The sequence below is a fragment of the Galeopterus variegatus genome, unplaced genomic scaffold, assembly GCF_000696425.1.
Source record: "Galeopterus variegatus unplaced genomic scaffold, G_variegatus-3.0.2 Scaffold61, whole genome shotgun sequence".
Classification (NCBI taxonomy): Eukaryota; Metazoa; Chordata; class Mammalia; order Dermoptera; family Cynocephalidae; genus Galeopterus; species Galeopterus variegatus.
Genome location: NW_007726172.1, coordinates 549,321 through 566,054, shown reverse-complemented (window position 1 = coordinate 566,054; position 16,734 = coordinate 549,321). Strand labels below are relative to the sequence as shown.

At 34.6% G+C, this 16,734-nt stretch overlaps 1 protein-coding gene across 2 annotated transcripts in view; it reads left to right on the top strand.

The window, feature by feature from the left end:
• Positions 1–8,407, top strand: part of IL7 (interleukin 7) — a 60,974-nt gene extending 52,567 nt beyond the window's left edge. Inside the window, exons 3-5 of one of the 2 annotated variants that reach the window (XM_008576278.1) lie at positions 2,731–2,865; positions 5,031–5,084; positions 7,382–8,407. In XM_008576278.1, coding sequence (XP_008574500.1) covers positions 2,731–2,865; positions 5,031–5,084; positions 7,382–7,495 — 303 coding nt within the window. In that variant the 3' untranslated portion in view covers positions 7,496–8,407. Of the gene's footprint in view, positions 1–1,585; positions 1,667–2,730; positions 2,866–5,030; positions 5,085–7,381 lie in introns of both variants that reach the window. The other variant, XM_008576287.1, reaches the window with a different exon arrangement.
• The last annotated feature ends 8,327 nt before the right edge of the window (positions 8,408–16,734 follow it).

The window sequence follows — 16,734 nt, the reverse complement described above, 5'->3', positions numbered from 1 at the left end:
TATCTTTCTGTAGATCTACCAAAAATGAGTTTTATTAATTACCTGGAGAAATGGCCTAACCAATATGCTTTTCCAAATATTCCTATGTCACACAATTTGTTAAAATGCTCCAAGAAACTGGCACTAATTCGGTAATATATTTTCATATATTTTTGGTGAATTGTAAAATATCATACAGATTAGCTGCACATTTGTCTGTCTACCTTCTTTTTTGAAGGATGGTGTGGCAAAAATTAAATGCTTTATGTTTTATCAGAGAAAAATTTATGAATTATTTATTATCCTTCTTGGAATTAAGTGGAAGTCAATAGGAAAATTACTCAATTAATTCTTCACTACCTTTTCAGGAATGTGTGTAATGGCAATGTGGAGATAGTCATAAAAATGCATCTTTTGCACTTGAGGTGTTTACAGTATGACTCGGATGGTTGGCACTAACAAATCTTCTGTCCCCAAAAGCATATTTTTCCACAGATAAGAAATGATGCAAATGTGTCTAAGGGATGCACAGTCTGCCCTTTATATCAAACAGCACAAGAACTTGGGACCGTGTTTTCTTATCTTTTTTTCCACAAAGAGCTTGGCAGAGGACCTTGCACACTGGTCCTTAGGAAGTGCTGAATGGTTAAATGAATGATTATGTATTAAGACACTACTTTTTGGGGGTAAAACAGGTAGTATATACATATTAGTCAGGTAAAACCAGAGTTTTCACAGGTGATAAGACTAATGTACACTTTTTTGAGAGGCAGATGAAGATTATGTCCATGACCAAATCCTGTCATTGCTCCACTTTTAACCCTGTTTATTCAGTAACATCATATAGACTGAGATTGCTTGAAGTCCTTTTAGAAGCTCTGATAGCATGGAATTGCTTGATTACTGAACAGAACTAGTCCAGCGCTGTGCATAAGAATATCTAAGTCCTTAGGAAGTTCTTCCAAATATGTCAACTGAATCCTTGATTCGGGTAATCCCCACCCTCTTACACTACATTCCCTAAAAATAAAAAATGAGTATTACCATTCCGTCTTCCACTCCTATATTTACAATAGACACACATTCAACCCTACTGTTTCTCAGTAAAATTCTACTTTAACCATCCCAGACAAATTGGATTGATAAAAATGCTGTAGAATGAATTTCAACCTTAACTCTCATTGCCAAGAGGTTTTCCCTCCCATCATTCTAATGTATAAGTTCCCTTCCTTGTTTGTGGACAGTGGCAGAAAATGGGGTTCAATAACCTCTTAAATTGATCTCAATTTTATGATTTAAAATTTTACCATGTAGTACAACCTCTAAAATAGGTGCTTTTATTTCCCTAAATGAGCCAGATTCTTTTAGTGATTCTGGGATTAAATTATGGAGTCTGGGAGATGCTCTAAATATGTGAGGGTTTGCATATATACTTATTTATTCTTTAACTAAAGAAAACTATTCTTCATGCATAGTCAGCTGAGCCAAGCAAAAGTAATTTTCCTTAAAATGCACATGTAAGTAGCAGATATGTTATTGTTATAAATTACTACATGTTAGAAAAGTCCTCAGTTTTAACCACATTATTTTATATTATTTACCACAGGACAGCATGAGAGATATTGATACCAATTGCCTGAATAATGGATCTAATTTTTTTAAAAAACATACATGTGATGACAATAAGGTAATGATAATTACTTGGAGTTCATTTGTTATTCGAGCTTGATTTTACAGAAGCTCATATTTCTTGTTACTGTTAGATAATTATATTAGTTATATTAATAATATAGCCTTTTGGTTATAACCACACAATTCCCATTGAGCTCAAATTATAAGATGGTCTTTTTTAATACTTTTATTTTGCAAATAGCCCTATGCTTTATTAGGTAACAGATTTTTTTTTTTCTGTCTACCATTCTATGTTTCACCTTGAAAATACTAACTGCTGAATTCAAAGGCACACATATCTCTTATTTCTAAATTTCTCATTTAGGAAAATACTTGTTAAAGTGATTGCTTGCACACATACAAACATAAGTTGTCAACATAATTTAGTTGTAGACATTTCAAAATTACAAAATATATATTTGCCTTTCATTAAGCCACTCTCACTAGTTGGTATATAATATTACAATTTACAAAATCTCCAAAAGTTTGTGTCATTTCTTCCTACAGAAACTAGTGTGCTATTTGATAGTCTTTTTAAAACTCACAATAGCTGAGTTAACTTCATGGCATCTCATGTTATAAATATAAATTCTTTTTTAAAAAAAATTCTTACTTTAAATATCTGAAAAACTTATGTTTTAGATGACTGTGACCCTTTATTTCCTTATTTTCAGCAATTCATTCATGCTTCAAAAGGTACAAAAATGGTTTTAAAAAACCCATACATCCTTTCGTCATTGTTGCTTCTAGAAGACTTGTCCTTTGGCTATCCTATTTAAAATTGAATAATCTTGCAATATTTTCACCCATAAGCTAGGTCACACATATAAAATAGAGAAAAGAGTCTTTAAGAGTCAGATAATCATTAAACCAAGGTCTAAGCACTTCATGCTGTCACGTAGGTGCTAAACAGTTTCAGTCCTGCTACTTGTCAGTCATGTGATTTAGCTGAATAGAAAGCTGGGGAGGAGGTGGGGCATTACTTATCAATACAGCTCTCACTTTAGGCTCCTTAAGAAAGCTTATCATGTCTTAATATTTTATTTGAATCACAGCCCTTCTGACTTTTTCCTGTAATAGGAAGGTATGTTTCTATTTCGTGCTGCTCGCAAGTTGAAGCAATTTCTTAAAACGAATAACAGTGAGGAGGATTTCAATCTCCACTTATCAATAGTATCACAAGGCATCTTAAAACTGTTGAACTGCACCAACAAGGTAAGCTAAGGACTGTTTAATTTGAACAAAAATAGAAACTACTCCTGTGCTAGAATACTGTCATTCTCTGATGATTGTATCCATTATCATAGATTTCCAAGTGCTTATTATTACTTAAAGTTGCAATACACTTACTCCACTGGAGCAGAGGAAAGTCTCAACTTGGAAATAGCTTATCTCTTGGCTAGGGCAAATTAATAATATGGGAAAGAGAAGTAAAAAGCAAATGAATACTTTATTGCCATAATAACTTCCAAGGAAGCTAGGGTGATAAGTCGGGTGGGGAATGGTAAATTTTTATCTCTAAAACTTATTAATAGTTTTAATACACATATGTACACATTTATAAGAACTCTTAGTCGATAAAACAGGAAATCAAAGGTATTTAATAAATATCTTAATATGCTAAAGGGCATATATATGTCCAACAATTTTTTTTTTCACTTTAAAAACTTTGCTACATATAGGGCTAATTTTTCCCTACATTTCTACTAGCAAACAACAAAACAAAATTTGGAAGACATTCTCTTGACACATTATCTTGAGATTTTCAGATTCTTCATCTGACAAATGAAGAAAAATATGGTATCTACATTGTAGGGATGTTGAAAAAATTAAATGGCTTAATTCACGTAATTGCTTAGTACTAAAAAGTTTTCAATGTTTAATGTGATGTTTTATTATTATTATTATTATTATTATTATTATTTACATCTTCAGGAACTTTACCAACTTCTACACAAAGTCAAAAGGTTTCCTGTGGTTTTAAAAGTTTTTTTAAAAATTATGATATAAAAAAGAATTATGTTTTCTTTTTTTTGAGTGCCAGTAGTTTCCCATAGAAGATAAAATGTTAAGGGCTGGCCCGGTGGCGCACTGGAGAGTGCACCGCTTGGGAGCGCGGTGGCACTCCCGTCGAGGGTTCGGATCCCATGTGGAGACCGGTTCCCGCTCACTGGCTGAGCGCGGTGCGGTCGCAACACTGAGGGTTGCGATCCCATTGCCGGTCAGTAAAAAAGACAAAAAGGAAGAAAAAAAAAAAAAAGAAGATAAAATGTTAAGATTATCTTTGCACTCTATTGGCAGTAATGAAAATAGAGATTACATAACTTGAACAGCTTAATTAATTGTTGCTTTAGCTACTTGATGAAAGCCAGTCTCTTCTTGGTATCCTGGATTTGCCAACCTTATTTCCAATTTTGTGTCCTTACTTATGTTTGTCCCCTACAGGGAATTTCTACTTTTTTTCTGTAAATCTGGTCTAACCTCTTCTATGCATCTTTCAAGGCCCAGCTCAAGATTCATAAAGACTTTATATTCTAGTCTACCAGCTTTTAATTCCTAATACTGTTATTTCAAAGTACTGTTGAACACAGGGGTGGTAGATAGGTTTCATATTGCTTGCACATCCAATTGATTAGTAATGACTTCTGGAAATACTATGCTGAGGTTAAGCTGCAAATCTAGACTCAACTGGAAAGAGTGCAGAACAGATGAATGATATCACCTCTTGGCCTAGGAGGGGGTAAAAGTCATAGGTATGCTATATATTTACAATTGTACCTTTGATATGTTGAACTTTGCATTGAATACCATGTTCCAAATCAAATAACTCTAAAGGAAATACACAAAGAATTTAAATCTTGAAATTGAATTATATTACAACATTAACTAACTTGATACAGTTTACTCTTTCTGAAATAAGACAAGATGTTAAGGAGTGTCAGCTACATTGGATTTTCTTCATGAGCCAGGCATGCTGCAAGCTTTTTACTATTGTTTTATTTCATTTTTCTTCTGATGAGTGAAGCTTAATAAACTATATAGCCAGGATTTAACAATTTAATGTTAACTTTATATTAATATTGATTTAAATTCAAGTTTTATCATATCTAGTTATTGTACCCTTCTGTGTTAGTGCTGGGCATACCTGCAAAATTATGGACAGAGGGTTCTCAGAAGATTAACCTCTCTTCTTAGCCATTTCTTACTTCTTCCTCTATTTCTAAATGAAATTAGTATTCTGTTGTCCTAACAATAAGGAATTTAAAGAAGATTCTCAAATAGATTAGATGAACTGAAAGTAATATAAAAATTAGCAGTTACAACCAGAGAAGCAATAAAGGCTTAAAATTCAATATTGTAAATGTGACTTTGTTTTTAAGGATAAAGGACGAAAACCACCTTCCCTAGGTGAAGCCCAACCAACAAAGAATTTGGTGAGTAACTGTATAATTTTCTTTATAATTCATCAGCTTTTTACTTAACCTAATTCCTTAATGTTTTTCTTTGAATTGTTTTTAAATTTTTCATTATAATGTTAATGAAAGGAAAAGGGAGGTACCCCTTAAAAATTGGATCCCTTTAAACTGCATTTTTTTTTTTTTTTTTTTTTTTTTTTTTTTTTCCGTTTCTGGCAACGGATCGCAACCCTCAGTGTTGCCCCCGTACCGGACTGGGACCAGCAACGGGATTGCAACCCTTGGTGTTGCCCCCGTGCCTCGCTCAGCCAGTGAGTGGGAACCGGTCTGCATGTGGGATCCGAACCCTCGGCAGGAGCGCTGCCGCGCTTCCCAAGCGGCGCACTAGCGCAGTGCGCCCCCGGGCCGGCCCCTAAACTGCATTTTTTTAAGAAACACTATTTTACAATAGAAGAAGTGAGGGCAAATGTCAGAAGATTAATTTCTTAAAAAGCAACAACACTAAAATATCAGTAGGTAATAGGCAAAAGACATGAACAAACAATTCATATAGGAGACAATAAACTAGAAAACAAGCACATGAAGGAAAAAAGCCATCCTCATTAGTTTGTAAAGAAATGAAAATTAAACAGTAAGGACCGATCTTATACCTATTCTATTAGTATGCATGTACAGTATACATAATATATGATAGTATGTTAGCATTTATATGTTATATTTATACATATTATTAGACATTTTCATAGAAAATTATACAGCACTATGGAAAATATTTATGAATTAAAAAGGCAAAATACTTAATCAGAATCGAATTAAACTTTAAAATGATATAAGTATTAACTAGGGTGAGAAATGGAAAAATGAACATACCTGGTTCATGAGAGTGATGTGTTTTCTTTTACATATCCATTATTATTTTAATGTTATTTGACCAGTAAATACATGGGAGCATAGAAAATCCTTAGTCCTCTTAGAGAAGCAGAGTGAGTCTACACAGCCCGGTACTCAGGAAACCCTGGGAATTTCAGCTGAAGTGGAAGATTTGAAATGAATGAAATCAGTAAATAAGCTACAAGTAATATCAATAGACTGAGGGCTTCTGACCAAAATAATTTGGAGAGAAAGTTTAGAAAAGAATGATAGCATCTGTGTCTGCAGGATTACAGAGGTAAAAACCAGGATTCTTTGTTTTTGTCATTTTAATAAGTGCTCATTTTGGTCTCTGAGGAAAAGTATGAAATTTTCAAATCTATGTGCTTCACATCTGCTTAGTCAAGTAAACTTCAATTTGTATTTTTTAAAAATGTCCTGGGACCCTCATTAAAAAGAATATGGAAATGTTTTCTTCATATTTGTCCAAAATCCATTGTTTAATTTTTGAAGTGTAGTATTTAAAAGGTATGTGCTAGTGTTACTCAAAATATAAGTAAAAGAGATTCAGATTTGTGACTAAACTAAAAATAGGACAGATGAGCTCAAGATTCAGTCATTATACTTCTGTGACACGTGACCTTGGCAGCTTATTTATCTTTTTGGTGTCTCAGTTTCCTCATCTGTGAAATGAGGTAAAATCAACTTTACAGCGTTACTAAGCAGATAAAATGAAATAAGTTGTGTAAAGTTCTGAGCACAATACCTGACCTATAAAATACCGAATAACTGGTTGTTACCTAAGTGAGGAATTACTCTAGCCTGTTCTAATCTCACTCCCCCAGGTCACAGGGCTCAGAGGAATATAACTGAATCTATGAAGAGCTACTCCCTTATCTGTAGCTCTTTTACAGAGGTAAAACCCCTTTTTAAGATTCTTGTCAGGTGCTAAAAACTAGCTATGAGGCAGGCTTCTGCCATACTCTGATGAGGGCCAGATTGTTGGGATGGACCCTAGGGCACAAGCTCAGTCAGGTATATCCTTATTAATCTTTGCCAAAATAATATGAATATTTTCAGTGTTAATTATTCCTTCCACTAAAAATACATTTTTTCCGTATTAAAAAACTCAGTTGAGTAATCTACAAACACCTTTCTCATGAAAGTTTAAACAGATGATGTCCACTGTGGCAGTGTGAAAATGGCAGCCAGCTGATGTAGTTGTTCAGTGAATGCTAAATCATAAGCCACACCTGCATGTCCTACTTCCTCCATGCCAATGATCACAATTAGAAATTACAATTTTAAAATGTCATGCAAGGTTCCCCTTTTTATTATATCAAATTTTCAGTATAACAACATGATGGAAATGAAAAATGGAATATTTTTAAATGTATATTTTTATTAAAATATGAAATTAAAATTTTCAAAATCTGTTTTTCTAGGAAGAGAATAAATTTTTAAAGGATCAGAAAAAACAGAATGACCGGTGTTTCTTAAGAAGACTGCTACAAAAGATAAAAACTTGTTGGAATAAAATATTGAGGGGTGCTAAATAACACTGAAAAATATGAAGTGGCAATATAGAAACATATGAACTTTATTTGCATTCTCCAAGAATCTATCACTTTTGCAATTTTTCGGAGTAGAATGCCTCTGTAAGTTACTGTATGCCTCCTGGTAAAAATGGATTTGATCCATATTGTAGTACTAGAAAATGGACATTAACAATGGAAATTTACTGCTACAGTCAACAAACTATTTTGTATGTATGTGAATGTGTATCAATTGGTATTAATTCTGTGCTATTTGTAAGACAGTCTACATCAGGTACCAGTTGCAATAATACTTTTTAAACCGATTTAAATATTTCAGGAGAAGACATAAATCTATGAAGTATGTAAAGGTTATAAGGATTCAAAATTAACATTACTTTGTTATCAAAATAATTTTATGGCTGTACATCAGCATACTGTATCAAAAGTGGAAATTGTCATCTTCGGTGTTGAAGATATTTTAGGGTTAAGAGTAACATATGAAGAATGCCTGCGAGAACAAGAGTCATATTCCTTAAAGAAGCAACAGCATAAAAAGATACTTGAGATATCAAGAGATGTAATTAAACATAAAGATATAACATAGTGCCTTCAATAAATGGTATAATAAATGTTTTAAAATAAAAATAAAGAGCAATTTCAAAAAAATAGAAATTCACCTAGTCTACAGATGCTAAACTTTAGTATGAAGTTACTTTTTTCATTTATGTATAATAAAACTTGTCTAAATGAGTTTGCAATTTGGGAAGTGTATGTTTAAGAGAATAATATATGTTGTCTTTTTAATTAATGGAATGTATATATTTAATTTTGACATAGTATCTGTATATAAAAATATTTTCATATGGTATTATAAACAAATTGCTTACTTTGAATAACATTTCTCCTTTGATAATAAATATATCAGCCTATGAATTAACACTATCAGATTCACTTAATAAATCCCAACAGGATTTTTAAGACAAGAGTTTTAATACTGCACCACTATTTGATCTCCCACATTCACTAAATATATAATCTTTAATAGCTTATTACCAAGAATCACATGAGACCATGGCCCTAAAACTATATAAGAGCAGGAGTACTATTTTACATTCTATGATAAATTCTTGTCTTTTAAATGAAAACTTTGAGTATACCAGACCCTGTTTAGAAAGGTCTGTAAACAGTCTTCATTTACTTGTAAAGGGAGATGGAAACACTATTCCAGGCAGGCCAGAATTCTAAAACAGCTGCCAGTTTGCATTTTGCTGAACTCGCATCCTTCATACTCTTTCACAGCCTCATTACGAGCTGACTGGCTTTATTTGATCAACACAAGATGCTCAGGTGACAGCCTCAACGTGCGGTGGTAACGCCTTCCTGCTCCTTATACTATTTCCAACCCATATGGAGTTTCATCCTCACTGGTGGAGATAGCTGTATAGAATAATATGATCACTTACATAGAATTCACTGGACTTCCCCTTTAACAAGTCTTTGAGTCAAGTATTTTTTGTTTGGTTATCACTGTTGACTCCAGAAAAGGGAGTTGACTAACACTTTTTAGGAGCAAATGATTCTTCACCAAGCTTTCTTTTACAGATGGACTTTTTTAAGTAAGCTGTTTTCTTCCACCATGAAACATGGTCAATCAACTACATGGTACACCTCTACCAGGATGAACTGGTGCTATTGGTAAACCATCACCTAGGGAAATGAGGAAATTTATGCTTCTAAGGGTACACTCTTAACACTGTCCTTGAAAGTGTTTTCTTGAAGGCTGTCTATGACGTTCTCTAAAAATGTTGAAAAATTCTCCCTGAGATTGTGGTGAAATAAGGGGCAATATTCTTTTAAATCCTTGCTAAAATAATAAAAATTTTCATCCTTGGTTTTTATCATTTGTTTATGATAGATTTGAGTTTTAGAGAAAATTCACACTCAAAGAAGTTTATTCAGCATATAGTCTGTTCCAGGTGCTTAGAAAAAATTTCCTATACATTTATAGATGTATTTCTCTTTTTTTTCCTAGCCACTAGCAAGGTAGGTAGAGGCAAGGAAGGCTGGTTTATAATAATCTTGATGTTATATATTTTATTAACTCTATTTTCCTATTAGAGACTTGTCCCAATACACATATTTTTCAAATATGTATGTCAGTGCTTTAAATCCTCAATTTCTGTTTAATGCAAGAAACTCTAATCCTTATCACTGCTACAAAACGGGGGACAAAGGAGGGAGGATTCTGAGTTCTGATGTCAGATAAAATTTCTCTTGAAGATTCACAATTCGTGTGTTTTAAGGCTCTGCAAACTCACTCATATAGCTTTTTAAAAAACTTAACATTAATGCAGCTTTTCTAAAGCTTATTTGACTACAGAACACCACTTCTATAAAAACCATTAACCTAACACAAGGTTAATATAATACAAGGCTAATGTAATAGCAAGGGGGATAACAAAAACTAGGGAAGTATTGCTTTATGCAAAGGGTCTCAGTTTTAAAAGTCTTTTAAAACAGGCTTTCAAGGAATATACTCTGAAGGAATACTTTTTTCAGGATTAAGATAATTCTTTTAAAGCTCATCCATGGGAAACCTGAACTAGGAATTTTCTTTGCTTTAGGCTGTATTTTCATTGATAGCCAGCCTAAGAAAGACATTTCATCAACCCTACTATAAGTATTTCTTCAGAAGCACACATCTTGTGTTCTAAGTCAGATAGTACTTATGGTACTATGTACAAGTAATCTTCATGTCTTTATTTATTATGTTCTAACTGGTTAGAAAGTTCTTTTAAATCCTATGCAGATACTGCTCAGATTTCAAGGGGCATCTCAGTTCCTTTCTCAATTGCTATGACTTCCATGATAATTCTAGATAATGTTAATATTTGTTCCCTTAGTTGCCCATAGCACTTAGTTGCCTGTATCATGCATTATTATTTGATCATGTTTATCTTAACACTTTATTTTAGATATAACTATAGTTTAAATAAATTCAGTCTGTTTAAAATGTCTTATCTCACTTGAAAGAATGCATCATGAAAGAGAAACATTCCATTAAAATGAGTCACTTTTTCTTTTGGTCCTAAGTTGCAATTGTTACACATCAGTTTCTCCAAATAAATTATATCAATTTAAAGACAGGGACTTAATCAAATCTCATTTATTTTCCTGATCCCCCACCTTTCATAGAATAAAAAGTACTTAGCATTTTTTTAAAGGTTTTAAGTATAATCTTTAATTTTGTGCACCTTAAATTAGTTGGCCTAACTGCTTATTAATTAGTTCCTGTTTAAATAGATGCCACTCTCCTATTAGATAATGTTAGGCTGGATGATTGGGGGAGAAAAGACCCTTATTTAAAGGGAGATTATAACCTACTAAACTGTTATGCAAATAAAATGAAGTATTAGTGTAAAGTAATATTTTGAAGAGTACTTGGTTATGTACATGAGTGAAATGTTTGAGATACAAAATTTTGCTAACAAAATACTGTAAAGTGTAAATATTAAATATTTCTATCACTTACTACCATGATTGTGTCCAAAATGAGCTTGGCACTATTTCTATAGAATATCAACATATGGATTATTAAAATTACACACAAAAAAACAACCAGAAACTACCCATTAAATAGCTGTAATTTTGTGTTGGCAAAAAAATCATATATTGCTAAAAGGCCTTTACATAATAATTGGAGACTAGTAATATTACATTATCCAAAAGTGCCCTCTACTGGCAAAAAAGTAATTCATATATAAGCTATTAAGCAAAATTGTATTTAAACAGGAACATACCAAATAATATTTAACTGAAAAATTTCTAAATGAAAAAGAACTCACCGAGTCACTGCCACAGCCACTCTTATACCTGTCACCACTGCTGCCAACCGCAACCAGCATCATCCAGCCCCAGAGTGCTGTGGCTCGCCACACACTGTCCATTCCACTCCCTGCTAATTCCCAGCCAGGGTGCCACCAGCTCTACCTTGCCTGGATGCAGGTGTTCCTGTGATTTACCAGGCAGGAGGGAAAAAAGGTGAGTGAACACAGCCCATGTACCCAGAGGTAGGAACTACTTGCAGAGATCATGTACCTGTATTGACCCAAGAAGGGACACATATAGAGCCACCAGAAAGAAGTGTGTGTAGCCCTGCAACCCAGTGGCCCAACCAACAGGGGAAATTATACTGCCCACATGGTTGCACAACCAGAGTGGGAACTACCTGCACAGTCCAAGCAATAACATTAACCTGGGCAGGGACACATTCAGAGCTGCCAGTGAGTGCAGAAACTCAGGATAGCCAAATAGAGCACAGAAGAAAATAGCAAACCACCACCAACCCATCACCTAACAAGGGAAAGCAAGGTCCCAAGAGGATCCTCTGCCTGCAGGACAGAGGAAAGAGAAACGCTTCCCAGGGTCATCCATTCAAGCTGAGAGTTCCAGTGCACCCCAATACACCTATCAGTGTCACAGGACTCTAGCTGGGATGCCAACAAGAATGCCCAGGGTAACCCACCTCAGCCAAGGAGCAACAGGGCACCCAGGCACTTCTCCCAAGAACTCAAGATCTCGCCCACATCCTCAACAACCCAACACAGTGTCACTCAGTTCAGCAAGAAACCACTGAGTGCCCCAGTACTGAGGCTAGAGAAGCACTCAAAGACAACTCCAACATTGAATATGGCTGAGGTAACCCATGGAGACTACACTACTGTGTCTACCTGGAATCAAAACTAAAACACCCTGTCCAATGGCCAATATAAAACACATCTAAAGGAGGGAGTCTTTCTCCTCAAAAACCACTCCAGAGAAATAGAAGAAGCAACTGCTCCACCAGATGACCAGACAACAATGTATGGATACTAGATGTTAAAAAAAAAAAGAAAAGAAAATATGACACCACCAAAGGAATATAATAATTCTCAAGTACCAGACCCCTAACAGCAAAAAACCTTTAAAATGACTGAAAATGAATTCCAACCAACAATCTTAAGGAAATTCAATGAGATACAAAAAGAGTCAGGCTACACAACAAAATGAGAACAATCCAGGATATGAAAGAGGAAATTCACAAAGAGATTGATATATTAATAAAGAATGTACTGGAGCAGAATTCCTGGAAGAGAAAGATTCTTTCTATGAAACAACAAATACAATGGAGTGCTTAAGCTGCAGACCACAGTGAGCAGAAGAAAGAATTTTTGATTGTGAACACAGTCTTTTTGAAATAACCCAGTTGGGCAAAAAAAGAAAGAAGAATTTTTAAAAATGAAGAAAATCTATGTGAGCTATCAGACAACTTTAAGAACATAAAAATCTCAATCATGGTTGTTCATGAAGAGGAGGAGAAAAGAAAAAGCACTGAAAACCTATTTAATGAAATAATAGAAAATTTCTCAGGTATTGGGAAAGATGCAGACTTCCAGAAACAAGAGGCTCAAAGATCACCAAACAGATTTAATCCAAAAAGATCATCTCAGAGACACATTGTAGTCAAACTGTCAAAAGTCAATGGCAAAGCAATAACCCTAAAAAGAGATAGAGAAATGCATCAAGTCACCTACAAGAGAAACCCCATTGGACCAACAGCAGATTTCTCAGCAGAAACCCTATAGGCCAGGAGACAATGGGATGACATATCCAAAGCACAAAAAGGAAAACAACAAGCCAGACAAAAATACTAGTATCTTTCAGAAATGAAGAAGAAAAAGTATATTGCATAGACCAACAAAAATTGCAGGAGTTCACCACTATACTACAAGCCCTGCAAGAAATCATCAAGGGAGTCCTGCACCTGGAATCCAAAAAACAATAATCACGACCATTAATATATGAGAAACAGCAAAACCCACTGGTATAGCAGGTATGAAAATGAGAAAGAGAAAGAAACTGTCTTACCATTGTAAATATCCAACATGCACCAAAGATAAACAATAAAAGGGAAAGAGAGGAACAAAAGACATTTAAAACAACCATGCGAAAATCAGTAAAATGCCAGAAGATAATACCTTTCAATAACCACCCAAAATTAATGGATGAGTAACTGACTCAAGACATAGACTGGCTCAATGGATTAAAAAAACAAACCCAACTATACACTGTCTACAACAAACTCACCTCACTTGTAAAGACTCACACAGACTTATACTAAAGGGATAGAAAAAGATATACCACACAAATGGAAACCAAAAACAAACAGGCATAGCTATTCTTATATCAGATGAAATAGACTTTAAACCAAAAAATATAAGAAGAGAAAAACATTGTCATTATCTAATGATAAAGGGACCTATCCAGCGAGAGTATATAACAATCATAAATATATACACACCCCAACTTGGAGCACCCTGATATATAAAGCAAACACTATGAGACCTAAAGATAGCGATCAACCCCAATCGAAAAATAGTGGGGTACTTTAACACCCCTCTCTCAACACTGGACAGATCATCAAAGACAACAAGTTAGTGGAGAAACACAGGATTTAAAATACACTTTGCCAATTGGATCCAGCAGACAATTACAGAACATTTCATACAACAGTTACAGAATCTACATTCTCCTCATCAGCACATGAAACATTCTCCAGGATAGACCATATGATAGGACACAAATCAAGGCTCAACAAATGTTTTAAAAAATTGAAATAATTTCAGGTATGTTTTCGGACTACAACAGATTAAAACTAGAAATCAGTAACAAGTAAAATGTTGCAAATTATACAAATACTCAAAAATTAATGCTTCTGAATGACCTATGGGTCCAAGAAAAAATCAAAAAGGAAATATAAAATTTTTTTGAAACTAATGAAAACAAAGACACATCCTACCAAAACTTGTGGAGTACAGCAAAAGCAGTACTAAGAGGGAAACTTATTGCAATAAATGCTTGCATCAAAAAATAGACAGACTTCAAATAAACAACCTGAAGTTACCCCTCACAAAACTAGAAAAACGAGAACAATCTAATCCCAAAATTAGTAGATGAAAAGAAATAATTAAGATCAGAGCAGAACTAAATGAAAGTGAGATCAAAACAACAGTACAAAAGATCAATGAAACAAAAAGTTGGCTCTTTGAGAAGATAAACAAAATATACAAAGTGTTATCTAGGCTAACTGAAAAGAAAGAAGAGAAAGAAGAGAGAAGATCCAGGTAACAAAAATCAGAAATGAAAAAGGAGATATTACAACTGATACCACAGAAATAAAAATAATCATTACTGACTATTATAAACAAATACATGCAAACAAATTTGAAAACCTGGAACAAATGGATAAATTTCTGGATCCACACGAAGTACCAAGACTGAAGCAAGAAGAAACAGAAGACTTGAGCAGACCAATAACTAGCAACAAGATTAAAGCAGTAATTAGCAATCTCTCAACAAAGAAAAGCCCAGCACTGGATGGCTTCACTGCTGAATTCTACTAAAGCATTAAAGAACAATTAATGTCTATCTTTTTCAAACCATTCCAAAAAATTGAAACAGAGGCCTTTTTCCCAAACCCATTCTATGAGGCTAGTATCACCCGATACCAAGACCAGACAAAAATACAACAAAAAAGAAAACTACAGCCAATATCCTTGTTGAACACAGATTCAAAACTCCTCAACAAAATATTAGTAGACAAAATACAGCACCACATCAACAAAATCAAGGACAAAAACCATATGATTATCTCAATAGACACAGAAACCCCTCCCAGGCAGGCAGAAAACCCATGTACCTGCTACTGCTGCCACAAAATGACAAAGCTCAAAGACAAAGAAAGAATCCTAAAAGCTGCGAGAGAAAAGCATCAAGTCACTTATAAGAATGCCCCCATCAAACTTACAGCAGACTTCACAACTGAAACTCTACAGGCTAGAAGAAAATGGGATGACACAAGCAAAATAATAAAAGAGAAATACTACCAGCAAAGAATACAATACCAAGCAAGAGTATCCTTCAGAAATGAGGGAGAAATAGTATATTTTCCAGACAAACAGAAACTGTGGGAGTTCATCACCATATGACCAGCCCTGCAAGATATTCTCAAGGAAGTCCTGCATCTGCAATTTGAAAAACAATAATCACTACTATGAATACACAAGAAACAACAAAACCCACTTGTAAAACACAAATGCAAGTGATAAAGATAAAGGAAACTAAATCTTACTACCCCTCCAAAAACCAACAAATTTTGAAGATGAACAATAAAAGGGGAAGAAGGGGAAAAAAAGATACTTAAAACATCTAAACAGAAATTGACAAAATGCCAGGAGTAAGAAAATACCTCTCAATAACCTCCCTAAATGTAAATGGATCAAACTCCCCATTCAAAAGACACAAACTGACAGATTGGATTAAATAGCTGGAGCCAAGTATATGCTGTCTTCAAGAGACTCACTTCACCTGTAAAGACTCACACAGACTAATACTGAAGGGATAGAAAAAGATATACCATACAAATAGATACCAAAAACTAGGAGAAAGAGCTATTCTTTTATCAGATAAAGTAGATGTTAAACCAAAAACCATAAAGAAACAAAGAAGGCCATTATATAATGAGAAAGGATTCTGTCAAGTAAGACATAACAATCATAAACATATATGCACCCAACAATGGAGCACCCAGATATGTTAAGCAAACACTGTTGGACCTAAAGAAAGAGAAAGACCCCAATACAATCAAAGTGGGGAAACTGAACACCCATCTCTCATTAGACAGATCATCTAGGCAACAAATTAATGGAGAAACACAAGATTTAAACTACACTTTAGACCAATTGGACCTGGCAGATATCTACAGAACATTTTATCCATCAATTACAGAGTATACATTCTTCTCATCAGCACCTGGAACATTATGTAAGATAGACTACATGCTAGTTCACAGAGCAAGTCTCAATAACTTTGAAAAGACTGAAATCATCTCGAATATCTTTTCAGACAACAACAGATTAAATTGAGATATTAATAACAAGTGAAACTCAGGACTCTATACAAATACATGGAAATTAAACTACAAGCTCCTGGGCCAGCCCGGTGGCGCACTGGAGAGTGTGCCACTTGGGAGCGTGGTGGCGCTCCCGCCGAGGGTTCGGATCCCATGTGGAGACCGGTTCCCGCTCACTGGCTGAGCGTGGTGCAGGCGCAACACTGAGGGTTGCGATCCCGTTGCCGGTCCCCAGTACGGGCACGACACCGAGGGTTGCGATCCCGTTACCGGTCAGTAAAAAAAAAAAAAAAAAAAAAAAAAAAAAAAA